At 53.1% G+C, this 21,059-nt stretch overlaps 1 protein-coding gene across 3 annotated transcripts in view; it reads left to right on the top strand.

The window, feature by feature from the left end:
- The first annotated feature begins 383 nt into the window (after positions 1-383).
- Positions 384-21,059, top strand: part of TNS1 (tensin 1) — a 134,719-nt gene continuing 114,043 nt past the window's right edge. For 2 of the 3 annotated variants that reach the window (XM_068967244.1, XM_068967243.1), the window contains exon 1: positions 13,479-13,520. Coding sequence is in view for 1 of the 3 variants with exons in the window: in XM_068967245.1 (XP_068823346.1) it covers positions 423-431; positions 13,479-13,520 (51 nt within the window). In the remaining 2 variants the exon portion in view is untranslated. Of the gene's footprint in view, positions 432-13,478; positions 13,521-21,059 lie in introns of those variants that run through there. The other variant, XM_068967245.1, reaches the window with a different exon arrangement.

The following is a 21,059-nucleotide window of genomic DNA, read 5'->3' as shown; positions in this document are numbered from 1 at the left end:
GTGTTTGAGTGCCAGCTCTACTGTTAAGAAGTGAGTAGTCTTGGGCAATTAAGTTTTCTAGTTGAGTTTCAGTGGTCACATATGGAAGAATGGAGTGTTGCTTTTTGTGTATATTGCTGAAAGGGTTAAATGTGATACTGTGTCTGAAGTAAAAGGTACCCGGTAGGTATTCAGATAAAGCAGTTGTCCCATAAGCCCTGAACTTTGTTTTGCTCCTCCTTACCACCTCTACGTCTAAAATTCCTTCTTCCACGTCTGTCTTCATCCCATCATTCTCAGGATGCTTATCTTCTAGTTGGATCTGCCTCATCGTTCGTACGTATGCCGTCCTGTTTCTGCCATCTCGTATCCAGCTTCCATCAGTGTGCCCTACACTGCCCCCCCACCCCACCTGCTGTAGTGGAAGGAGGCCCAGGGCTCAGATGGTCCGGGTGAGTCCGAGGGGAATGTGTCACTTGTCCAGCCTCAGTGGGTGGGCAGGCTCCTGTGGGCACCTCACGCCTCCCACCTCTGCCAGTTCATGCTCGCCCCTCCCCACTGTCTGCCCACGTGGGTCATTTCCCCTTCTGGCTTCCTGAAGTCAGCTGAGCTCAGGGCCGTGCAGACTGCCCCTGCCAGGGGGTGTGTTCCTGTCTGTGGGGCTCTGCTTGGGGTGGGGCAAGGAGGGGGCACCAGGGAGTGACTCTGCATCTCGGCCTGGCAGTGGTCCTGTGACGTGTGGGTGCGTTGTGTGTGCCTCTGGGCATCTGAGCTCTGTGCAGTGTCTCTGGGTCCCCGGAGCCTCTATCTGATGTGGACTCTCTCTCCTGTGTATTGAAAACCTGCCTGTGTTTTCCCAGCCAGATAGAGCCGGGTCTTCCGCCGCCCCTGCCTCTCTCTCCACCCCCTCTTCCCTTCAGACCTGGTTTTGGATGCGGATGCGTGCATCTTGAAGGGCCTCCCGGGGAACAAGGAAACGCTGAGGGGAGGCCGGGAGTGGATATGCGTCAGATGGAGCCCGAACAATGCTGGTGACAGCCAGGCCTCCGCTGGCCTTCAGTGCTGGCCTGGCTTCAAGTCTCTGCTGCTGGCTAATTGGGATCGGGAAGGGGCTTCCTGTGACTGGGCCACAGATGGATTTCAAGGAGCTGCGGGAGCTGGGCTGCCCTGCCCTGGGGACCTCCTGCCCCTGGGGCCCCTGGAGCAGTCCATCGGAGCAGATGGGGCACCAAAACACCAGCCCTTGACATGCACTAATTGTGCGGAACCATCAGACAGGCTCCTCCTGCTGCTGCCATCTGTGGCCCAGGAGTTTTCTACATGAGTGAATTTTCAGATAATTGAAGCTTAGGCCATGTAAGAGTCGGAAGTGCCACAGGAAAAAGTTGAATTGTTTTGATGGTAATCTTTTGCATTGTGTTATACTGCTCCGAGCTCTGACTTAAGGTAGATTCCTCTTATTCTGTCATTGTTCCTCAGTTTTGATCGCTATAAAGTGGGCCTATGAACAGAACCTACGTCACAGGGTCCAAGAGAGGATTACATGAGTTGCAACACACCAAATGCACATGGTTTGCCCCGTACAATTTGCTCACCTTTGAATGAAGGCGCTGAGGCATGGAGAGGCGCAGGAACTGCGTCCAGCTCAAATGGAAAGGGTCTAATGTTTTCCAAGCGTGTGCTGTGTTCCAGGCGTTTTTACTTGCGTCATCTCAGTCAACTTTATTTTGTCCTCCCAACCAGTGGTAAAGAACCTGGCTGCCTGCGCAGGAGATGTAAGAAACACGGGTTCAATCCCTAGGTTGGGAAGATCCCGCTGGAGGAGGGCATGGCAATCCACTCCAATATTCTTGCCTGGAGAATCCTGTGGACAGAGGAGCCTGGCGGGCTATAGTCCATAGTATTGCACAGAGTCGGACATGACTGAAGAGACTTAGCATGAGCGCACGCAAGCACTCTGCAAAGTAGGTCTCCTTATCCCCAGTTTAGGTCAGCAGCCAGTCTGTGGCAGATGAATATTTGAGCCCAGGACTAACCCTTGGGCTCCTTGGAGGCAGCTGCGGGTTTGGTGCAAGAATCACCTGTCATTCGTAGGCTGTGTGCATCTTACAAAGCCACTGCTGTCTTAACGGTACTCAGACAATACCCACCCTTGAGCAGGGGCTGCATGTGGAAGTCAGTGGCTCTTTTGGGACGAATCTTCAAGTTTTCTGTTTCTGTACCATGAGGTGAATAAGTGTCCTTTTGGCTTCCCTTGAGGCTCAGCTGGTAAAGAATCTGCCTGCAATGTGGGAGATATGGGTTTGATCCCTGGGTTGGGAAGATCCCCTGGAGAAGGGAATGGCTACCCACTCCAGTATTCTGGCCTGGAGAATTCCACGGGTTGTATAGTCCATGGGGTCGCAAAGAGTCAGACATGACTGAGTGACTTCCACTCCACTAACCCATTCCAGGGCTTTTCTGTCTTACCTCTTATCTTTTGGTTGGAAACTCATGCCCCTCAGTGTGTTCAGGAGTTTAGAAATGAGGACCCACAAGCAGAAGGTGTTCTGATCTTTTAGAATTGAACCCACTTCCAGTTACCACATTTGTGTTAGGTTCAGAGCAGTTTGGTGTCAAGTGATGAGACAAAATGACTTTTAGTGGCTTAGGGAATGCAAGGCTACAGATGGGCTTGGAGAATACAGAATTTTCTCCTGTTTGCTTTTCTTTCGGCAAGGCTTAAATCTTTAAAGAAGGAGGTAGGCCTTCCTGACCAGCAGCAGCATTGAGCAGTGATGCAGGCAGCGTGAGAAGCCTGAAGTACCAAAAAAGTTTTGGGCCATTTCTTCAAATCTGAGATGTCTTTTTTTCCCTCCTACATTCTGCTTAATGCTTTTGAACTTGGAATGCATCTTATGATTGAAAGTGTACATTTTCGGGTAGCCTTCCCTCCTCAAAAACTATTGTCCAGTTGATGCTACCCCAGACAGTCAGTGATATCTTTGAGATTAGGAAACAGAGCCATGTACACCTGTGGTTTGCAAAGCCTCCTGAAGATGTGAAGGGACTGAAGCCTGCAAGCTGTTGTCCTGAGAGCTGACTATGGCTGAGTTTAGGAAGGCACAGGGAACCTCTCTTGTCTGTGCAGGTTTGAGGGTGGCCCCAGCCTTGGAATTCTCAGTTTGGGGCCTGGCTCAGCCCAACCTCTCCTCTACCCCTGCCCCAGCCTCCTCTGCTGGGGCCCCTTTCATGCTCCTTGGCAGGTCCTGACCCCTCTGGCTTCTTGGGTTTCCCCCTTGCTCTTATTAATACGTGTTTTTTTTTTCTCCCACGCATCCTTCTTTCCTCACTGTTTTAGCACAGCTTAGGGTCAAAGACTCTGATCCTTCAAGTTTTCATCAGGGACAGAAACCCTCATGGGGAATAAGGGGGCAGGGTGGGCAGTCTTCCTCTGGGTGTAATTTCTGGAAAACCAGATGGACTTGAATCCCAGTGAAATGATATCCCTCTTATACCTCCATTATAGCAGTTTTGGGCTCGTTTATCATTCTCTGTTTACATGCCTGTCTCCTCCACTGGGCCACAAGTTCCTCTCCCGGGTCGGGCCATCCTTATTCCTCTGTGGCTCTGAAGCTGGGAACGTGGCCCCAAGGGCCCCTGTTACTGTTGCTGAAGGAGTGCCTTGCTTGTGTGCCCATCACCTCCTCCCTGTCCCCGGTTCCACTAGAACCTTGACCACAGACCACAGTCCTTTCCTTCACCAGATTCTTCTAGGAACTTCCTAGAAGCAATGTTTTCTGTGCTGGAGGCCATGTCCTCCAGCCCCCTGCTGCAGAACAAATGTGTGTTCTCCAGATGGGAAAGAAGAGCTGGAGTTTTCCCTGCTCTTTAGATCTTAGGAGAAGGTGACCTTGGAGTCTGCCTGTCAGACTCCCTGTTGAGTGCCTCCACTTACATAACAGAGGCCCTGCGTCCTCTGAGTGCTTCGGGCTGGGCCCCTCAGTGGTGGCTGGTTTCTCCTCAGGCTTCTTACATCCCCTTGGAATGTTCTCAGTAATCTCCCTACTCTGCTTGGAACCCCAGCTCAGAGTCTGCTTTCATTTTGGTGTCCTGTTCTGCCTCCATGCTCCTCTTGACTCAGACATCTTCCCAGCCCACCTGCCTTAGAAGCCATGCCCCTCATGGAACTCTACCTGTGACCCCTGATTTGGGCAAAGTGCTGTGGTCCTGAGCAGAGCCAAGTCATGGGGTGCTACAAGGTTGGAACTCGGGTTCCATTACCTACTGCAGGCTAAGGATGTGACCTCTCGGAGCCTGTTTCCCCTTCTGTAAAATGGGCTGATAACCCCTACCTCACAGTGTACCATATGGGAAAAACAAACAAACTTGAAAGTGGTATTCTCTGGCTGGAGCAAGGGCTTCGAGGCGGGGAGGTGAGAAATGGGCCTGGAAAGAGAGACACAGCCAGGTCCCGAAGGGCTGTGAGGACCATATTAGGGCATCTGGACTTTATCCCGTGGAGCTGGGCTGAGGGCAAGGAGGCGGATGTCAGGAGGCTGTTGTAAGAATCTCCATGATTTAAAGAGACCAGGGGTGAGGGAGTGGCTTGGAAGGATACTCTGGTGGAGGAATTGGCCAGGCTTGGGGGGAGGGGGGTGTAGGAAGAGTCCACCTGACCTTCAGATTTTTGGCTTAACAGCCTTAGATGGTCGGGGAGTGGGGTGGTCGTCAATGGCAGTGAGGGAACCGGGAGGAGGCAGAAAGGGGACAGGGCTGTGAACCCAGGACGCTGACCGGTGTCAAGTCCTGGGCCCAGCTCTGCCCTCTTGCCCCTGCTGGTACTTCCCCGTGCCCCCGCAAGCCCCACCTTTGTCATTGCCAGGCCTCCCCTGGACCCCTGGCTCCCCTCTTGTGCTCCCAGGACCTGGCACATAGGAGATGCTTGGTACCTGCCTGTTGAACTCAGCTTCTCTGACTTTCTTGCTCACAAGGGTTTGCTCATAAGAAGTCTGGCCCGGTATGCAACTCAGCCCTCCCAGGGTCACTGATGTTGGGTGTGGGCCAGTGTGGCCCCTGAGTTGGGCCCTTGGTGTCCCGGCTTGGGTCCCAGAGGAGGCAGATGGTCAGAGAAGATGTTCTGCCGCCAGCTAGGCATCCAGAGATCTGGGTGCTATCTTACGCCATCCTCCGGACAGGCTCTGAATAGGACTGGTTGCAGAGGCCAGGGCCTGCTGGAGCTCAGTGCTAGACCCACCTCACCTGCTTTGCTGCTGCCACGACCTTCTGGGGAAGTGTCTGCTCTGAAATATCACATTCCAGGAGGCTCAAGAGGGTCTGGCACACCCGGCCCTCCCCTTGTATGGGGTTGGGCTGTGCAGGTCAGGGCTGCTGTGTGGGGTGTGGCTAGAAACTTCCCTGTCTGGGGCGCCCTTCTTGAGCGTGCAGCAGGACTTGGAGGACGGCAGGGGCTGGGGTGGCCAGTGAGCGGGGCCTGACAAGAGGCTCCCGGGATAAGAGGGAAGGTTGGGGTTCAGGGGAGCTGCTGGAGCTGGCAGGGGGAATGACTGGGTCAGTGGTCCAAGAGGAGCCTGGCCCAGGAGGATTTGGGGAAGGGATGGGCCTGGAACTCTGGGGCCAGTGACTGGAGTCGGCCCTCTGGGTCGCCCCTGTGTCTTGTCTGCTTGGGTTCTCAGTTGGAGACTGCTGGGCTTGGGGAAAGGGTCAGGCCCCCTGCCTGCCCCCGGCTGACTCCCTGGCCCTGAAGGGGCACGGCCCCCTGCACCTCAGCTCGAGGTGTCCCTGGGAACAGGCCCCTTCTTGCCTCCAGGAACTTGACGCAGTTCCTTTCCCGGTCGTGAGCAGAACTCTATATAAGGGAAGGAAACAGCAGAGCAGGTTGAGAGCAAGCTCTGGTGAGGATGGGTGGCCTGGAGGGGAGGCCCAGGCCTGGGGAGGAAATGGAGCCAGGGCAGGGGACCCTCCTTCTCGGGAATCCCCCTGCCCAGAGCTTGAGGCTTGAGGCTCAGTCTGGGAGCCAGTGTCTTCGAGCTGTCCTGGGGTGCTGCCCTCTTCACCCTCGGGCCTTGTACTTGCCCAGTCCCCGTCCCCCACCCCCATGGCTGGGCACTGTGTAGCTGTCTGACTGTGAGCATCCACACTCACCCCTCACCCGGTTCCCAAGCCAAGCCCTGGTCCAGTTGGCGGGGGCTCCCAGCCTGCTTTGGTCTGGCTGGCAGGGGCTGGCTGGAGCTTTATAGAGCCCAGTGGGGATTTGTAATGTGAACTTGGAGATGCTGGGCTCCCCACTCGCGGAGGTCATCTGACTGTGTCCTCAGACACAGGGCACGCGGGCTGGGTCCCTCTGGGACCATCGTCTGCATTATTCTTGACTCCCTGGTGTCACCTCAGTGACCGAGTCTCGGAGGATGGCTGATTCCTGGCCACCACAGGTTCCTTGAGTGGGGCCCAGAGGATGAGCAGCAGGCAGAGCTGAGGGCGGGATCCCCGGCTCTCGAGGGCAGGAAGGTGGCGGTGCCCTCCATGCTCTGGGTTGGGGAGAGCAGTAGAGTCTGGAGGAGGAATCTGTTAACATGAGGTGGGGTTGGGGGCCCATAGACGTTCAGGTACCTGACGGCCCCTTAGGGCTTCCCTGATGGCTTAGTTGGTAAAGAATCCGCCTGCAATGCAGGAGACCCCGGTTTGATTCCTGGGTCAGGGAGATCCACTGGAGAAGGGATAGGCTACCCACTCCAGTATTCTTGGGCTTCCCTTGTGACTCAGCTGGTAAAGAATCTGCTTGCAATGCTGAAGATCTGGGTTTGATCCCTAGGGTGGGAAAATCTCTTGCAGAAGGGGAAAGGCTACCCACTCCAGTATTCTTTGGCTTCCCCTGTGGCTCAGCTGGTAAAGAACCTGCCTGCAATGCAGGAGACCTGCAATGCGATGGTCCCTTGTCCCTAGACTTCTGGGCTCCTCCCCATCTTTCCCCCTCCCCTCATTATTCTTAGTTGTTACCGAACATCTCCTGCTTGCATTAAGCTCCGCATGCTTCACCTCCCCCGGTCCCTCTCCTACTCGGGCATCTTCAGTGGCTTCCCAGTGCTGGCAGCTGAAAGCTTTAACTCTTCTGCTGGGTGTTCAGAGTCTCCCATCATCCAGCCCGGAGGGAGTTCAGAGTCTCCCATCATCCAGCCCGGAGGGAGACTTTTGGGCCAGTCTGCTTCCCTCATCTCCTTCTACATGCCTTTCAATGCCATCTTTTCCTTCACCCATCCTGTGTCCCAGCCGAAGGCGATTCTTTTGATGTGGAAAGCGTTCCCACCTCCATGCCTTGTTTGTGTGGTTATTTACTCCTGAAATGCCCTTTCCCCATCACCACCTTCAAAACCTGCCTATGGACCTCATAAGCTCCAGGTTCTGAGCAGAGCCCCAGAGCTTCTTGATGAAAATGACCCGTGTGCTTCCTGCCCTTCTGGGGCGCAGAGGGGGAGCTGCACAGTAGACAAACAAAAGCAATGTGTTCTTGAGGCCCGGCTCGGGTGTGCCCTCTTCCATGGAGTATGCATGGCAACCCCTCACTCCCCGCTGGCTTTCTCTGTGCTCTTACAGCCCCGGGTCCTCTGCCACAGCATGGGCCTCATCTGGCCATGGGGACAGTGTGGCTTGCTGGGAAGGCAGGTATTGCAGGCATCAGTCCTGACACTGTTACTCGATAGATGTGCCATCTTGGATCTCACTGCCTGAGCTCCTGTAAGATGGGGATGCTAAGGACCTACTTCAGGGGGATCATGAAGAAGGGAGGATGTCATTCGAGGTGGGTGCCTGGAGTTGTTGGGGGAGGCATGTGCAGTAGGTGTCAGCAAGAACTTCTCTGGAAGCAACCCGAGTGTCCACTGATGGATGGACGGGTAAACACAATGTGGTCTAGTCATACGATGGAGTAGTATTCAGCCTCAAAGAAGAATGCGACTCTGATACATGCTGCGACATGAAGAAGTCTTGAAAGCATTATGCAGAGTATGTTAGTTTGTTGGGTCTGGCATAACAAAATATCACACACTCAGTGGTTTGTTTATTTATTTGGCTGCCCTGGGTCTTAGTTGCGACACACAAGATTTTCAATCTTGTTGCAGCACGCAGCGTGCCAGCTCTTAGCTGTGGCATGTAGCATCTAATTCCCTGACCAGGAATCTTACCCAGGCCTCCTGCACTGGGAGCGTGGAGTCTTAGCCACCAGACCACCAGGGAAGACCCACAAACTCAGTGGTTTAAACAACAGAAATTTATTTTCTCACAGTCTGTAGGCTGGAGGTCACGATCAAGGTGCCGGCAGGTATGGTTTCCACTGAGGCCCTCCTTGGCTTGTCGATGGCCACTTTCTCCTTGTGTCTTCACGTGGCCCTCCCTTGGTGCGTGTACCCCTAGTGACTCTCTGCGGGTCTTAATCTTTTCTTGTAAGGACACCAGTCATATTGGATTAGGGCCCACCTTAATGGCCACACTTTAACTTAATCACCCCTGGGGCTTCCCAGGTGGCTCAGATGGTAAAGAGCCTGCCTGCAACACGGGAGATGTGGGTTTGATCCCTGGATCAGCACGATTCCCTGGAGAAAGGAATGGCTACCCACTCCGGTGTTCTTGCCTAGAGATTCCCATGGACAGAGGAGCCTGGCAGGCTACAGTCCATGGGGTTGCAAAGAGTCAGACACGACTGAGCGACTAATACGCACATTTAAAGGCCCCGTCTCTACATACAGGCATATTGTGAGGTACCGGGGGTTTGGACTTCAACCTAAGAATTTGGAGAGATACTTCAGCTTATACACTTAGCGAAATAATTCAGACAAAAAGACAAATATTGTATGATTCCTCTTATATGAAGTACCTAGAATAAGCAAGTTCATAGAGACAGAAAGCAGATGAGAGGTTACTGGGACCGGGGTTGGGGGAGGGGAGTGGGGAATTATTGTTTGATGGGTGTCGGGTTTTTCTGTTTGGAATAATGAAAATGTTCTGGAAATGGATAGTGGAGATGATTATACAGCATTGTTAATATACAGTGCCACTGATTTACACTTAAAATAGTTAAAATGGTAAATTTTATGTTATGTGCATTTTACCGTAATTAAAGCGGGGTGGGGGGAGGCTAGCCAGATATGGGGGGGATCTCTTTTCTGCTCAGGATTATATAAAATGCTGAATTCCCAGACTCAAGTGGTTCTAGTTTGGCTGGGCTGTCCTCCAGCCCTGGTGGACATGGGTGTGGGGACCCGTGGAAGGCTGGGATGTCATGTAACCAATCCTGAGACTTGAGGATGGGAGTGTCACCCAGTTGGGGATGAGGTCCTGCCACTCATCAGGTAGTGAGGTGATGGGGGCAGTGGGAGACAGATCCCTGGGTTTTCACCTACAACTCTCCCCTTCCAGCTGGTTGACTCTGTTATGATCTCTTCAAGCCTCAGTTTCTTCATCTGTAAAATGGGAGCAGAAATACCGACTCTGCAGGATTGGAGGGTCTCAGAGACGACACAAGCATATGGTAGAATTAGCTCCCTTGAGTAGGTGCCTAACAGATGGCAGTGATTCTACCGCTGGTAGTGGTGACTGGTGCCTCCTGTCCTTGGGCCTTGAGTCACTTTAATCTTTCCACAAATCTTTCATGTGCACCTACTGTGTGCTGGGACTAGCATGATGAACAAGGCATGCTCCTTTCCTTTAGGGCACTTGATTTCTCTAGTGAGTAACAGATTATAGGCAAGGAAATAAACACATCTATAATTATACAGTGTATTTAGGACTGTGAAGGAGAGATAGGAATTCAGGAGAGAGAATAGCTATGTGTGTGTGTGTGTAACTTAAGGGAGTCAGGGAGGGCTTCTCTCTAGGGTGGTAGCATTTAAGCCAAAGCCAGAAGAATAGGAAGGACCCAGTGGTGCAGACAGCTGGGCTAAGAACATCTGGGCAAGGAAGCTGCATACTCAGAGGCCCTGAGGAGGAACAGAGCTAGGTGTGTCCCGAGGACTGAGAGGAGCCCACCCCTTGGGTGTGGCTTTGGGTCCTCGACAAGGTGAATGGATACAGACTGACAGTGGGGAACAGGCCAGGGGGCGGGTGGTGCAGGGAGCCCCCGACTGGGCTGCCTGCTCTCAGGACTCTCCTGTCCTGGGGGAGTCTCCAAGGCTGTGTCCTGTTGTTGGCACTGTTCCCGGGGACCTTTAAAGTTCAGAAAATATTAGTGGGTGGAGGGCTGATGAATGCCAGGCTTTGGCCCCAGTGCCAGGCTATCGCCCCAGTGCCAGGCTATGGAGCCTGGTAACGCTCACATCCTGGCAGCATTCCTGTCTTTCTACCTCCAGAGTTGCATTGTTCTGCTGCAGTGGCCTTGGGCAAGTCATTACCCTTGCTGTGCCTTAGTTTCTTCATCTGTGAAATGGGGATAAAACAGTATAACTCATGCATCTTTTTCCCTGTGAACTTTAAAGAAACTTTTTAAAATTGGAGGATAGTTACTTTGCAATATTGTATTGGCTTCTGCCATACAGCACTGTGAATCAGCCACAAGTACACATATGTCCTTTCCCTCCTGACGCTCCCACCCCATCCCGCCCCTCTAGGTCATGACAGAGCACAGGTTGGGCTCTCTGTGCCCATATAGCAGCTTCCCGCTGGCTATCTATTTTACACAGGATAGTATATATATATGTCAACGCTACTGTCTCAATTCGTCCCACCATCTCCTTCCCTACCTATGTCCAAAGTCTGCATTTTTATTAGAATCAAATGAGTCCAGGGAAGGGGCTTAGGGCAGTAACAGACACATAGGCACATCCCATAAGCTTTCTGTTCCTGCTGTCGTTGTGTAGGGCTCTGGGGAAATTCGTCTTTACAGGAGAGTCAGCACGGCAGAGAGGGCCGGGGCACATCCCTGTCCACAGCCAGACTGCTGGGGTTGTGTCCTGCCTTCTCTGCTCGACACTTGATTGACCTCTGTACCTTGGTCTTCTCATCTACAAAATGGGATGTTCAGGGTTGTGGAAACGAAGTGAATTAACTGACACCAAGGACAAAGCAGAGTGCCTGGTGGGTAGCAAGTCTGATGGGAGTATTTGCTGCTGCTGCTGCTGCTTTTAGTGTTATTACAGGTTTCAGAATGGAAAGGCTGAGCCTTAGGCCCACCGGCCCTCACCCTCTGTGTGCTGAGGATCGTAGAGGGAGACCCAGGGAGGAGGCTTACCTGAGGCTGAATTTCTGGGCCTGAGTCCTGGAATCCTGTCCTGCCGGCCCTGGGGAGACAGATGACTGGCAGCCCCCGTGTCTGCCCCCTTTGCATAGGGCGGGCTTCTAGCTGGGGTCCCCAGGGGCCACTGGGAGTGGTTGCTGCGGATACCGGGAGTGTGGGGCCACAGGGCAGGGGCCAGAGTGGCAGGGGGCTCTGGCCCTCCCTGGTAAATTCCAGGCTCCTGAGGGGGTGGCCAGGAGCCAGGGTGCCGGAGGGAAGGAGAGAGCCTTTTAAGGAAACATTTCTCTGCTTTAAAAAAAAAAAAAAAAATAGAGAGACAAGAAACATTGAAACACACAACAAAGTTAGTGGGCTGGCTGGCGGGCAGGCCTGGAATGCGCAGCTGTGGGCAGTGGGTGGAGGAGGCCCTGGTGGGCAGCAGGCCGCCAAGGGGCACCCCGGCATCAGGCCCGCAAACTGGGGGTCCACAGTGCAGATCTAAGTCCTCAGAGAGGACAAGGACAGGCCCTGGGGTCAGGTTCCATGGTTCCCCACTGCGTCAGGGTGGTACCTGGAGAAGGGAATGGCAACCCACTCCAGTATTCGTGCCTGGAGAATGCCTTGGACATAAGAGCCTGGTGGGCTACAGTCCAGGGGATTGCAAGGAGTAGGACACGATTGAGCGACTAGTACTTCAGGGTGGTCCTAGAGAAGAGGCTCTTCCTCTTGTCTCAGAGGACACCTGTCCGTCCTGCCTTTGCCTCAGTATGTGTCCGTAACCCCCTCACTTCCCTAACCCGAATAGAGACCAGACACGTACTCTTGGGTACTGCAGGGGAAGACAGAGGCAATGGATGAGACTTGCCTTTGTCTGGGAGGCCGTGGCACTAGCCGGGAGCGTCCCGTCCTCTTGCAGCTGATTCCACATTTGGGCTCTCAGCCCCGTTCCAGCTCTAGCTCCGAGAGAAGGAGCAGAGCAGGGTGCTGATCTGTGGGTTGACCCACTCCCACCCAGGTCACTTTGCTGGAGAATGAGTTGGCAGGGAGCCTGCAGCGTGACTGGGTCAAGAACCCAGGGATGCCAACTCCTAGCCCCTCCACCTCTTCCAGAGCCCAGGGCACATGGTTCCACAAGTGTGGACCCCTTCTAAGCTGGCATGTCAAGCCAGGTGGTCCCTGGAGCTGGTCAGATGATAGAACAGGGTCAGGGGACAGAAGGGCTCAGCTGAGGGTGACACCCCAATGAACAACCAGCTCCAACTGGGGCTGGGGGCTGTCACTGCTCTTCTAGGGTGGGGGGCGGGAACGCCCACTGCTGGAGGGTAGCCACCTGCTCTTTGGCGATCCACGGCTTGTGTCCAGACATCCTCATGCCTGGGGCTGAGGGAGGTGGGGAGAGCTTCCCTCTCTGACCCCTCTGTGGGCCCCTGTGTGGTGTTCAGGTCAGGAATTGAAGCCAAGGTTGAGGTATGAGCTCCAAGAAAAACGTGTCCTGGCTAGAAAAAAAGGAACACACCGAGTCTCTGATAAAGGCCTCTGCTAATTGTCAGGGTAGTGGTTTGGCTGCCGGGCCCCTGGGGAGGGAGTGTTATCTCAGGGTAAGGAGCAATCCAGCCCCCTCTCTCCGCCCATCTCCCTCTGACTTGAGGCCACGGGGCCATCCCCTCTCTCATCAGAGGAGAAGATGAGGATGATGACAAAATAATAGCTCACCCTCGGAGAGTGTTTCCACCCTCAAGACCTTCCATGTGTATTAGCAGAGTGGCCAGTTTCTTTTGAAAGAGCCAACAGGCCCTTCCCCATGCTGTTTCCCCACACGGTCTGGGAAGCTTGGCCAGCCCTCTGCAGCTCTGACCTTTGAGTGAGACACCTTGGCATTTGGGATAATGGAGGAGGCGACTTTTCCTTTCCTAGAGGTCTTAAACACGGTTTTAAAAAAAAAACACACCAAATCTTACCATATTGCAGAAAATTTAGAGCATAGAGAAAAAACAAACAAACTGTATTTCCTTAACTTTGGTGCTTTAACCTCCAGTCTTTCTGCATATTTCTTTTTATAGAATTTTAAGAATGTGTCCATTTCACTTTTGCCTCTTCATTTGAGCACTGTTGCCTAGGCATTTTCTCGTGTTGCTACAGTCTTCCAATGAACTCTCCTCCTGGAGGGTGTCAGTGTTTGTGAACTGAAGGGAGGGGTGTCTAGCCCGGGCTGGTTGGGGAGCAAAATGATCTCAGGAGGCCCTGGGTTTCTATGGGGATGAAAGATGCTAACCTTGCCCTTTCTCTGTTCCTCCCACAGGTGGCTGCCCCCTGCATTCCTCCTTCCAGCCATGAACTGGTGGTGAGTGACAGTCCATTCCTGCCCCGCCAGCCCACCCTCCTCTCTTTCCTCAGCTCCTGCTGCAGCTTACTTTGTCTGCAGGCATGCTCAGTTGCTCCTTCGTGTCCGACTCTTTGCGACCCCATGGACTGTAGCCCTCCAGGCTCCTTTGTCCATGGGATTTCCCAGGCAAGAATACCGGAGTGGGTTGCCATTCCCTTCTCCAGGGGATCTTCCAGACCTAGGGATCCAACCCACGTCTCATGTGTGTCCTGCATTGTAGGCAGATTCATTACCGCTGAGCCACTGGGGAAGCCCCAAGCATCCTGGTAGCCCCCACAGGTGCTGGGCCATTAGGTAATGAGGAGGAAGGGGCTGTGTCCTGAAGCTGAAGCCCAACTAGAAGGAAATGAGTCATGAGGTCCCTTCGTGACTTCATGAGACTTGCGGCCTCTTATTTCAGTCTTGAGACTCAAGTCCTTGGAAAAGCCCATAAAAGGGCATCTCGCCTGTCTCTAGGCCTGGTCCAGGGCCTGTTATCTTGGGGATTATGGAATGAGGGGATGGCATCTCCTCTGACCTGACTGGTCCCTGGTCAGGTCCCTTTGGCTGGAGGTGGGGAGATGGATGGCATGACCCACAGAGTTCAGGTACCTGGGAAGTTAGTCACATTCAGGTGGCCTCCTGGATCTCCAGGCTCTTTGGCTGACTCTGCTTTTCTGCCCTCTCTCCATGTCCCTCAGCCCCACACTGCCCCCTCTTTCCTCCAATCAGGCTTCTAGAAAAGTGTGGATGGGGCAGGACTCCTGTGAGTTATGGGCTGGGGAGAGGGTCCTGCTCCAGACCCATCCCAGCTGGGCTGATTTGGAATGTTTCCCTCCCTGCCGTCTCTCTGTCTTCTTACCCTTCACAGCTCTCTCCTCCTCCCCAGCCCAGCAGAGGAGGCAGGCGGGGGCCCTGGGGGCTGGAGAGGGAGGGCCCTGCCTGCACATAGGTATGTGTGTGCAGGCCTGCACCCATATGTGTACTTGTTTGTGACTGGAGTTTGTGATGGAGGGCCCAAGTGGGCACCATCCCACTGATTGGTGTGGCGGTGCCTGTGGTGACATTGATGTGGGTGGGAGTCTCGGGGAGTAGGCAAGGGCCCAGTGGGGCCCAGGCAGTTGGAGGTGTCTGCACATGACCTGCTCAGCCTGGATGCTGGGATCTCACTCGGGTTTCCTGGTCTTTTCTCTTCTGCCACCCACATGCTGTATGACAGTGGGCCAGTACTGCCCTCCTTCTGGGCCTCAGGTTCCCTTTTTGTCAAAGAAGGGGGCTGCACTTGATGCGGCAAAGGCCTTCTCAGTTCTGATACATATCCGCCTCCCATCCTTCCCCTCCCTATTCAGGGTCATTGGTGGAATGAAATAAAGCATGCAAAAAAAAAAAAAAAAAGTATGCAGAAGTGATTATGACTCGTAGATGTCTCTTGGATGCAGAGCAGAGTCCCTGCCCTCTGCCCTCCCTGTCTAGGCCCTGCCGTGACTTGCTCGGCCTGGATACTGGAACATTCCACAACCTGGCTCAGGCAGGAGTCCCTTCTGGTATCCAACTGCAGTTCCTCCAGCTGGAATGCCAGCCTGTTCCCTCTGTTCCAACCTGTGACCCCTCCTCACATAAACAAAGCTCATAAGACTCCCAGAGGTCAGGCATTCCATGTCCTTTCCCCGTATCGGCCCCTCCTTCTTAATCTCACTGGGCTCAAATGCTTTTGGGGCTCACCTCTGCCTGGCTGTGCATCTCCAGCTGTGGAGTATTCTTTGCACAGAGCTCAGTCAAAGGTCATCTGACAACAGCAGGGCTTAGGGGCTGAATACTGTGGGGATGAGGCCAGAGTGCAGGCCTGGTTTGGAACTGCCAGAGAGAACTCTCTCTGGGATTGCGGAAGGGCAGGCAGGGAGGGGTGGAGAGGAAGGAGCCCACGTCTCAGCATATCAACCTGACTACTACTTGGCCACTGAGAACAGAATGTTCTTGGCTGGTTGAGGATAGTTGGGGGGCTCTGGGGTCTAGGGCTGTCGAGTCAGGAGCCAGATGCTTGAACTCCAGGAGTCTCATGAGCTTTGTTTACATGAGGAGAGGTCAGGGATTGGAACAGAAGGGAATAGATAATTGCAGTTAGATACTAGAAGGGATGAGCTTACCAGGTGGCGCTAGTGATAAAGAACCCATCTGCCAGTGCAGGAGATATAAAGAGACGTGGGTTCAAACCCTGGGTTGGGAAGATCCCCTGGAGGAGGGCATGGCAACCCACTCCAGTATTCTTGCCTGGAGAATCCCATGGACAGAGGAGCCCGGCGGGCTACAGTCCATGGGATCACAAAGAGTCGGACACGACTGAAGCTACTTGCACAGGACAGCATGGTGCCAGAAGGGACTCCTGCCTGCCAGGCTGTGGAGTTGCTCCCATCTCTAATGTGCCCGCCCTGGTCAGAGGGGCTCTGACCCTCGTGAATGTTGCATGAGCCATCTGGTGGAGGAGTGGTTGTGACAATGAAGATTTCCCCGCCTGAGTCAGGACCTGCCCGCTTCCCCCTAGGAGTGATCAAGAGTGAGGGAGTTCCCCAGGGCCTGGGTCTGTGACAATGGACACGTTGGTTAACCTCTCTGGACCTCAGTTTCTCCTCTGCGGGTTGGGAGTTAGTAACAGTACCTACCTTATAAGGCTGTGAAGAGAATAAAAGGAGCAAATTAGCTCACTGAATCAGTCTGTATTCAAATCCTCCAATGGCTGCTCACCCCTGAGAGTAAAGGCCCAGGTTCTTCCGTTGGTCTACACAGCCCTGCAACGGTGGGCAAATTTCCTTTCTCACTGCATCTTCTAAAAGCTCCCTCTTTCTCTCAGTCTGCTGTGACCACCTGGCCTTCTTGATGGTCCTTGAACATCAGGCAGCTGCCTCAGGGCCTTTGCACTTGCTGAGCTTTTCCCAAGGATACCTGCCAGGCTGTTTCCCTCCTTGAGATCTTTACTCAAGTGTCAGATTTCCCTTCCCCCAGCAACCCACTCTCCCTTCCCTGCTTTCTTTGCCCCTCAGGATATGTCACCATCTTACTTGCTGATCTCCTTTAAAAGCCTCCCACCAACATGGAAACATACATTACCATATGTAAAATAGACAGCCAGTGGGAATTTGCTGTATGACTCAGGGAACTCTAACAGGGCTCAGTAACAACCCAGAGGGGTGGGGTAGGGACGGAGGTGGGAAGGATGTTCAGGTGGGAGGGGACATGGGTAAACCTATGGCTGATTTATGTTGATGTTTGGTAGAAACCAACATAATACTGTAAAGCAATTATCCTTCGATTAAAAATAAATTAAAAAAAATAGCCTCCCACCACACCAGCATGTAAACACTATGATGACAAAGGGTTTCTGTCCTCTCTGTTCACTGCTGTATTCCCACTATCTGACACACAGTAGGTGCTCAATGCATGCTTATTGTGTGGCTGGAAGAAAGGCATTCAGCCAGATGCTCAGTGCAGATTAGGTGTTCAATAAACAGGACTGTTGTCCTCTGATTCTTTGCTATTGGGCTATGGGGATCTATTAGGGGGGCCAGTCTCCAGCTGGAAACTCTGATATTGTCCCTGGGGAGGGAAAGTGGCCCAGGGGAAGCCGGGAGAAAGTTTTGCTTCCCCTAGAGAGCACTCAACACCTGTTTCCTCACGGCAGGCAGGCAGGCAAGGGCTTTGAGCAGGTTCAGAAGAGGGAGGAAAGGGCGGGTTGTATTTTTCCTTCCTTTTCCCTTCGATGCCTGCCCTTCAGTCTCTGCAGGGTCGGTCTCTGGGCTCCCAGACTCCTCCCTCTTGCCTCATACTGTGTGTTCGTCTTTTTGTTGAGTTTTCTCCTTCCCCAGCTCTCCCTCTGGCCTTCTCACCCATCTCACTTCTGTTCAACCCCCACCCCACCCCACCACCCCCCGCCCCAGGATCGGGACCACTCATCCTTGGGCCCAGGAGCTCTGCCAGCCTCAGGGTCCTGCCAGCCAAACATTTTCCAGCCTGTGCCAGGCCAACCAGGGCAGAGTGGCTTAATCTTCAACCCGTATTTTCGTCTTACTCAACAGATGTTGCCCAAGGCCTTGAGGAGAAGGGTCCTAGGGTCACCTCCCTCCTGTGGGGTCCACTGCTGGGGGCAGGCTGGAGAGGGGTGAGGGTGTGCTTGTCATGGATGCTCCTGATCCTTGGAAAGCGCTGAGGCAGCTCTTCTCAACTTTGGAAAAATAAGAGTCCAAAGGAATTTCCCGAGGGTGATGGCCAAGTGCAGTGGCCACCGAAGTGGGCCGGATCTGAGCCCTTCTGCACCCAAAGCCTGGCACCCAGGAGACCTGGGTGAGGGGAGAGCTGTGTGGGCACTGCTTCTGCTCTGCAGGCCAGCCCCCAAACCACTTGAAATGTCCTGCGGAACAAGTCCTATTGAATCACAGGTGGGGTGGGGAGTGTGTGGTGGGGGATGGGATGCCAGGTTGGTTTCAGTAATCAGAGCAAGTGAAAAGCTAACCCATGTATGGAATTTCCTCTTTGCAGACCTTTGTTGTGAGAGCTTTACAAAAATAAACTCATTTATTCTTCAGCACAGTGCAGTAAAGGAGGTGCTGTGATTACCCCAATGTCTCAGATGAAGAACCTTGATAAGACCTAAGGCCGCAGAGTTGTTTGGAGGGGGCCCTGGGGTTTTACCTCAGTAGCCTGGCACCAGGGTCCACACTCATAACCATGATCGTGACAAATGGGACTGGTTTATTACACAGCAGCTGCGGTTCTCAGAGCCTTTCCTCTGATGCTGGGCTCCCCAAGCCCACAGTGACTTGTGTGGAGGTCTGGACGGGCGTGGGCCCATCCTGGGGAGAGGAGCAAACTGGGACTTAGAAAGGCCAGGTGACTGGTTCACGGTCATACAGCAGTGGGGGGTAGGCTGGATCAGGAGTGGGGTTGTGGGTTCCTAGGCCAGCTTTCCTTCCGATACCCTCTGTGATTGCTGCTGATGTCAATGCCTGCTGTTGCCAAGTGGGCTTCTCCTGGATTTCTTCTTCTAAACAGTGCTAGTCACGAGCCAGAGGGCCTGGGATTCAGGGGCCGGTCTATCCATCCATCTGTCTGCCATCCATCTTATAGCTCGCCAGGCTCCTCTGGCTATGGAATTTTCCAGGCAAAAGAGTCCTGGAGTGGGTAACCATTCCCTTCTCCAGGAGATCTTCCCAATCCAGAGACTGAACTTGAGTCTCCTACATTAGCAGGCAGATTCTTTACCACTGAGCCACCAGGGAAGCCCCATAGCCCACTCTCTATCCATCTATCTGCCCTCTGTCCTACCAGCTAACATCTCCCAAGCACCTCCCTCGTGCTGGGCACTGTTTTCATGCTGGTTCTTTTCTGCCGAGTGCCAGGGCTTCTGGAGGGCAGATGTGGATGCAGTGGGCACGGAGCCACAGCAACGAGACAGCCGCAGGACATTTAGTCAAATCCTGCTCTTTCTTAGGAGAAGAAACCGAGGCCCTGACATTGTGTTTTTTTACTCTGATTCACTTAAAAAAAAATTGTGGTGAAATATGTATGTACGCACTAAGTCTCTTTGGTTATGTCCGAATCTTTGCAACCCTATGGACGGTGGCCCTCCAGGCACCTCTGTCCATGGAACTCTCCAGGCAAGAATACTGGAGTAGGTTGCCATACCTTCCTCCAGGGGATCTTCCCGACCCAGGGATCAAACCCACGTCTCCTGTGTCTCCTGCATTGCAGGCGGAATCTTTACCGCTGAGCCACCAGGGAAACCTGTGGTAAAATACACATAACATGAAAATTATCATTTTAATCATTTTGGAGTCCACAATCAGTGTATTAAGTACATCCAATTCATTGCACAACCATCACTACCATCCACCTCCAGAACGCTTTTCATCTTGTGAAACAAAAAGCTCTACAGCCATTAAATAAGACCTCCATAGTCCCTGCCAGGCACCTTTCTACTTTCGGCCTCCCTGAGTCTGATGACTTAATGCACCTCATGCGTGGATTCATACAACATTTGCCCTTTGTGACGCTTCTTACCCCAGAGTACTGTCCTCAAGATTTGTCCATGCTGTGCCATGTGTCAGAACAACCTTCCTTTTTAAGGCTGAGTAATGGGGTCACAGAGTCGGACACGACCGAGCGACTGAACTGAACTGAATACTCCATTGCATGTATATTGTTGTTTGTTGTTCAGTTGCTATGTTGCGTCTGACTCTCTGCGACCCCATGGACTGCAGCACACCAGGCTTCCCTGTGTATATACCACGTTTTACTGACTCATGTATCTGTCAGTAAACACTTGGGTCATTTCCACGTTTTAGTTACTGTGAATGATGCTGCTATGAACATGGTCATATAAATCTCTCTGTCAATCCCTGTTGCAGTTCTGTTGGGTATATACTCATGGGTGGACCTGCTGGATGACCTAGTAATTCTGCTTTTGACTTTTTTTGGAGCGACCACCATACTGTTGCCCACAGTGGCTGTATCATTTTGTATTACAACCGGTAGTGCACAAGAGGTTCTAATTCTCCACATCTTCGCAAAGCTATGGTTTTTCCTGTGGTCATGTATGGATGTGAGAGTTGGACTGTGAAGAAGGCAGAGTGCCAAAGAACTGATGCTTTTGAACTGTGGTGCTGGAGAAGACTCTTGAGAGTCCCTTGGACCGCGGGGAGATCCAACCAGTCCATTCTGAAGGAGATCAGCCCTGGGATTTCTTTGGAAGGAATGATGCCGAAGCTGAAACTCCAGTACTTTGGCCACCTCATGCGAAGAGTTGACTCATTGGAAAAGACTCTGATGCTGGGAGGGATTGGGGGCAGGAGGAGAAGGGGACAACAGAGGATGAGATGGCTGGATGGCATCACGGACTCGATGGACATGAGTCTGAGTGAACTCCTGGAGTTGGTGATGGACAGGGAGGCCTGGTGTGCTGCGATTCATGGGGTCACAAAGAGTCGGACACGACTGAGCGACTGAACTGAACTGAACTGAACTTGCCCGAATTCTTTGTTTTCTTTCTTCTCCTTCTTCTTTTTGATAGTAGGTATCCTAATGGTTGTGAGGTGGTGGTCCTGAGATTTTCAGATGACTTGCTCAGAGTGTCCCCGTGTCAGATCTAGTGTGAGGAGGCACCAGGCTGCCTCGTGGAAGAGAAGGCCCCTGAGAAGGACGTGGAGCCCCCGAGCCCAGTGCTGCCATCCTGCTCTCCATCAGGGAGAGTGGCCAGCGGTGGCTGTAGTTCATCTGAACTCCCAACCCCGGTGCATTTCATCTCAGGGCACTGAGTGGGCCATGGAGGGCCATCTTTTGGAGATTCTGGAAAATGGAGCAAAGCCAGGAGAAATGAGCCCGAGAGAGTCCTGGTTTTCAAAGAAAAGGGCAAACTCTGAGCATTGCATTCCAAAGAGGATTCGCAGAGCCATGAGTGGGGATGGAAATGAGTTTGTGTGCCTCCTCGACTGCCTGGTGTGGAGAGGGAGGGTATGGGGCCGGGGGAGGGGG

This window comes from Capricornis sumatraensis, chromosome 3 (genome assembly GCF_032405125.1).
Source record: "Capricornis sumatraensis isolate serow.1 chromosome 3, serow.2, whole genome shotgun sequence".
Lineage (NCBI taxonomy): Eukaryota > Metazoa > Chordata > Mammalia > Artiodactyla > Bovidae > Capricornis > Capricornis sumatraensis.
This window is presented reverse-complemented; position numbering and strand designations above follow the sequence as displayed.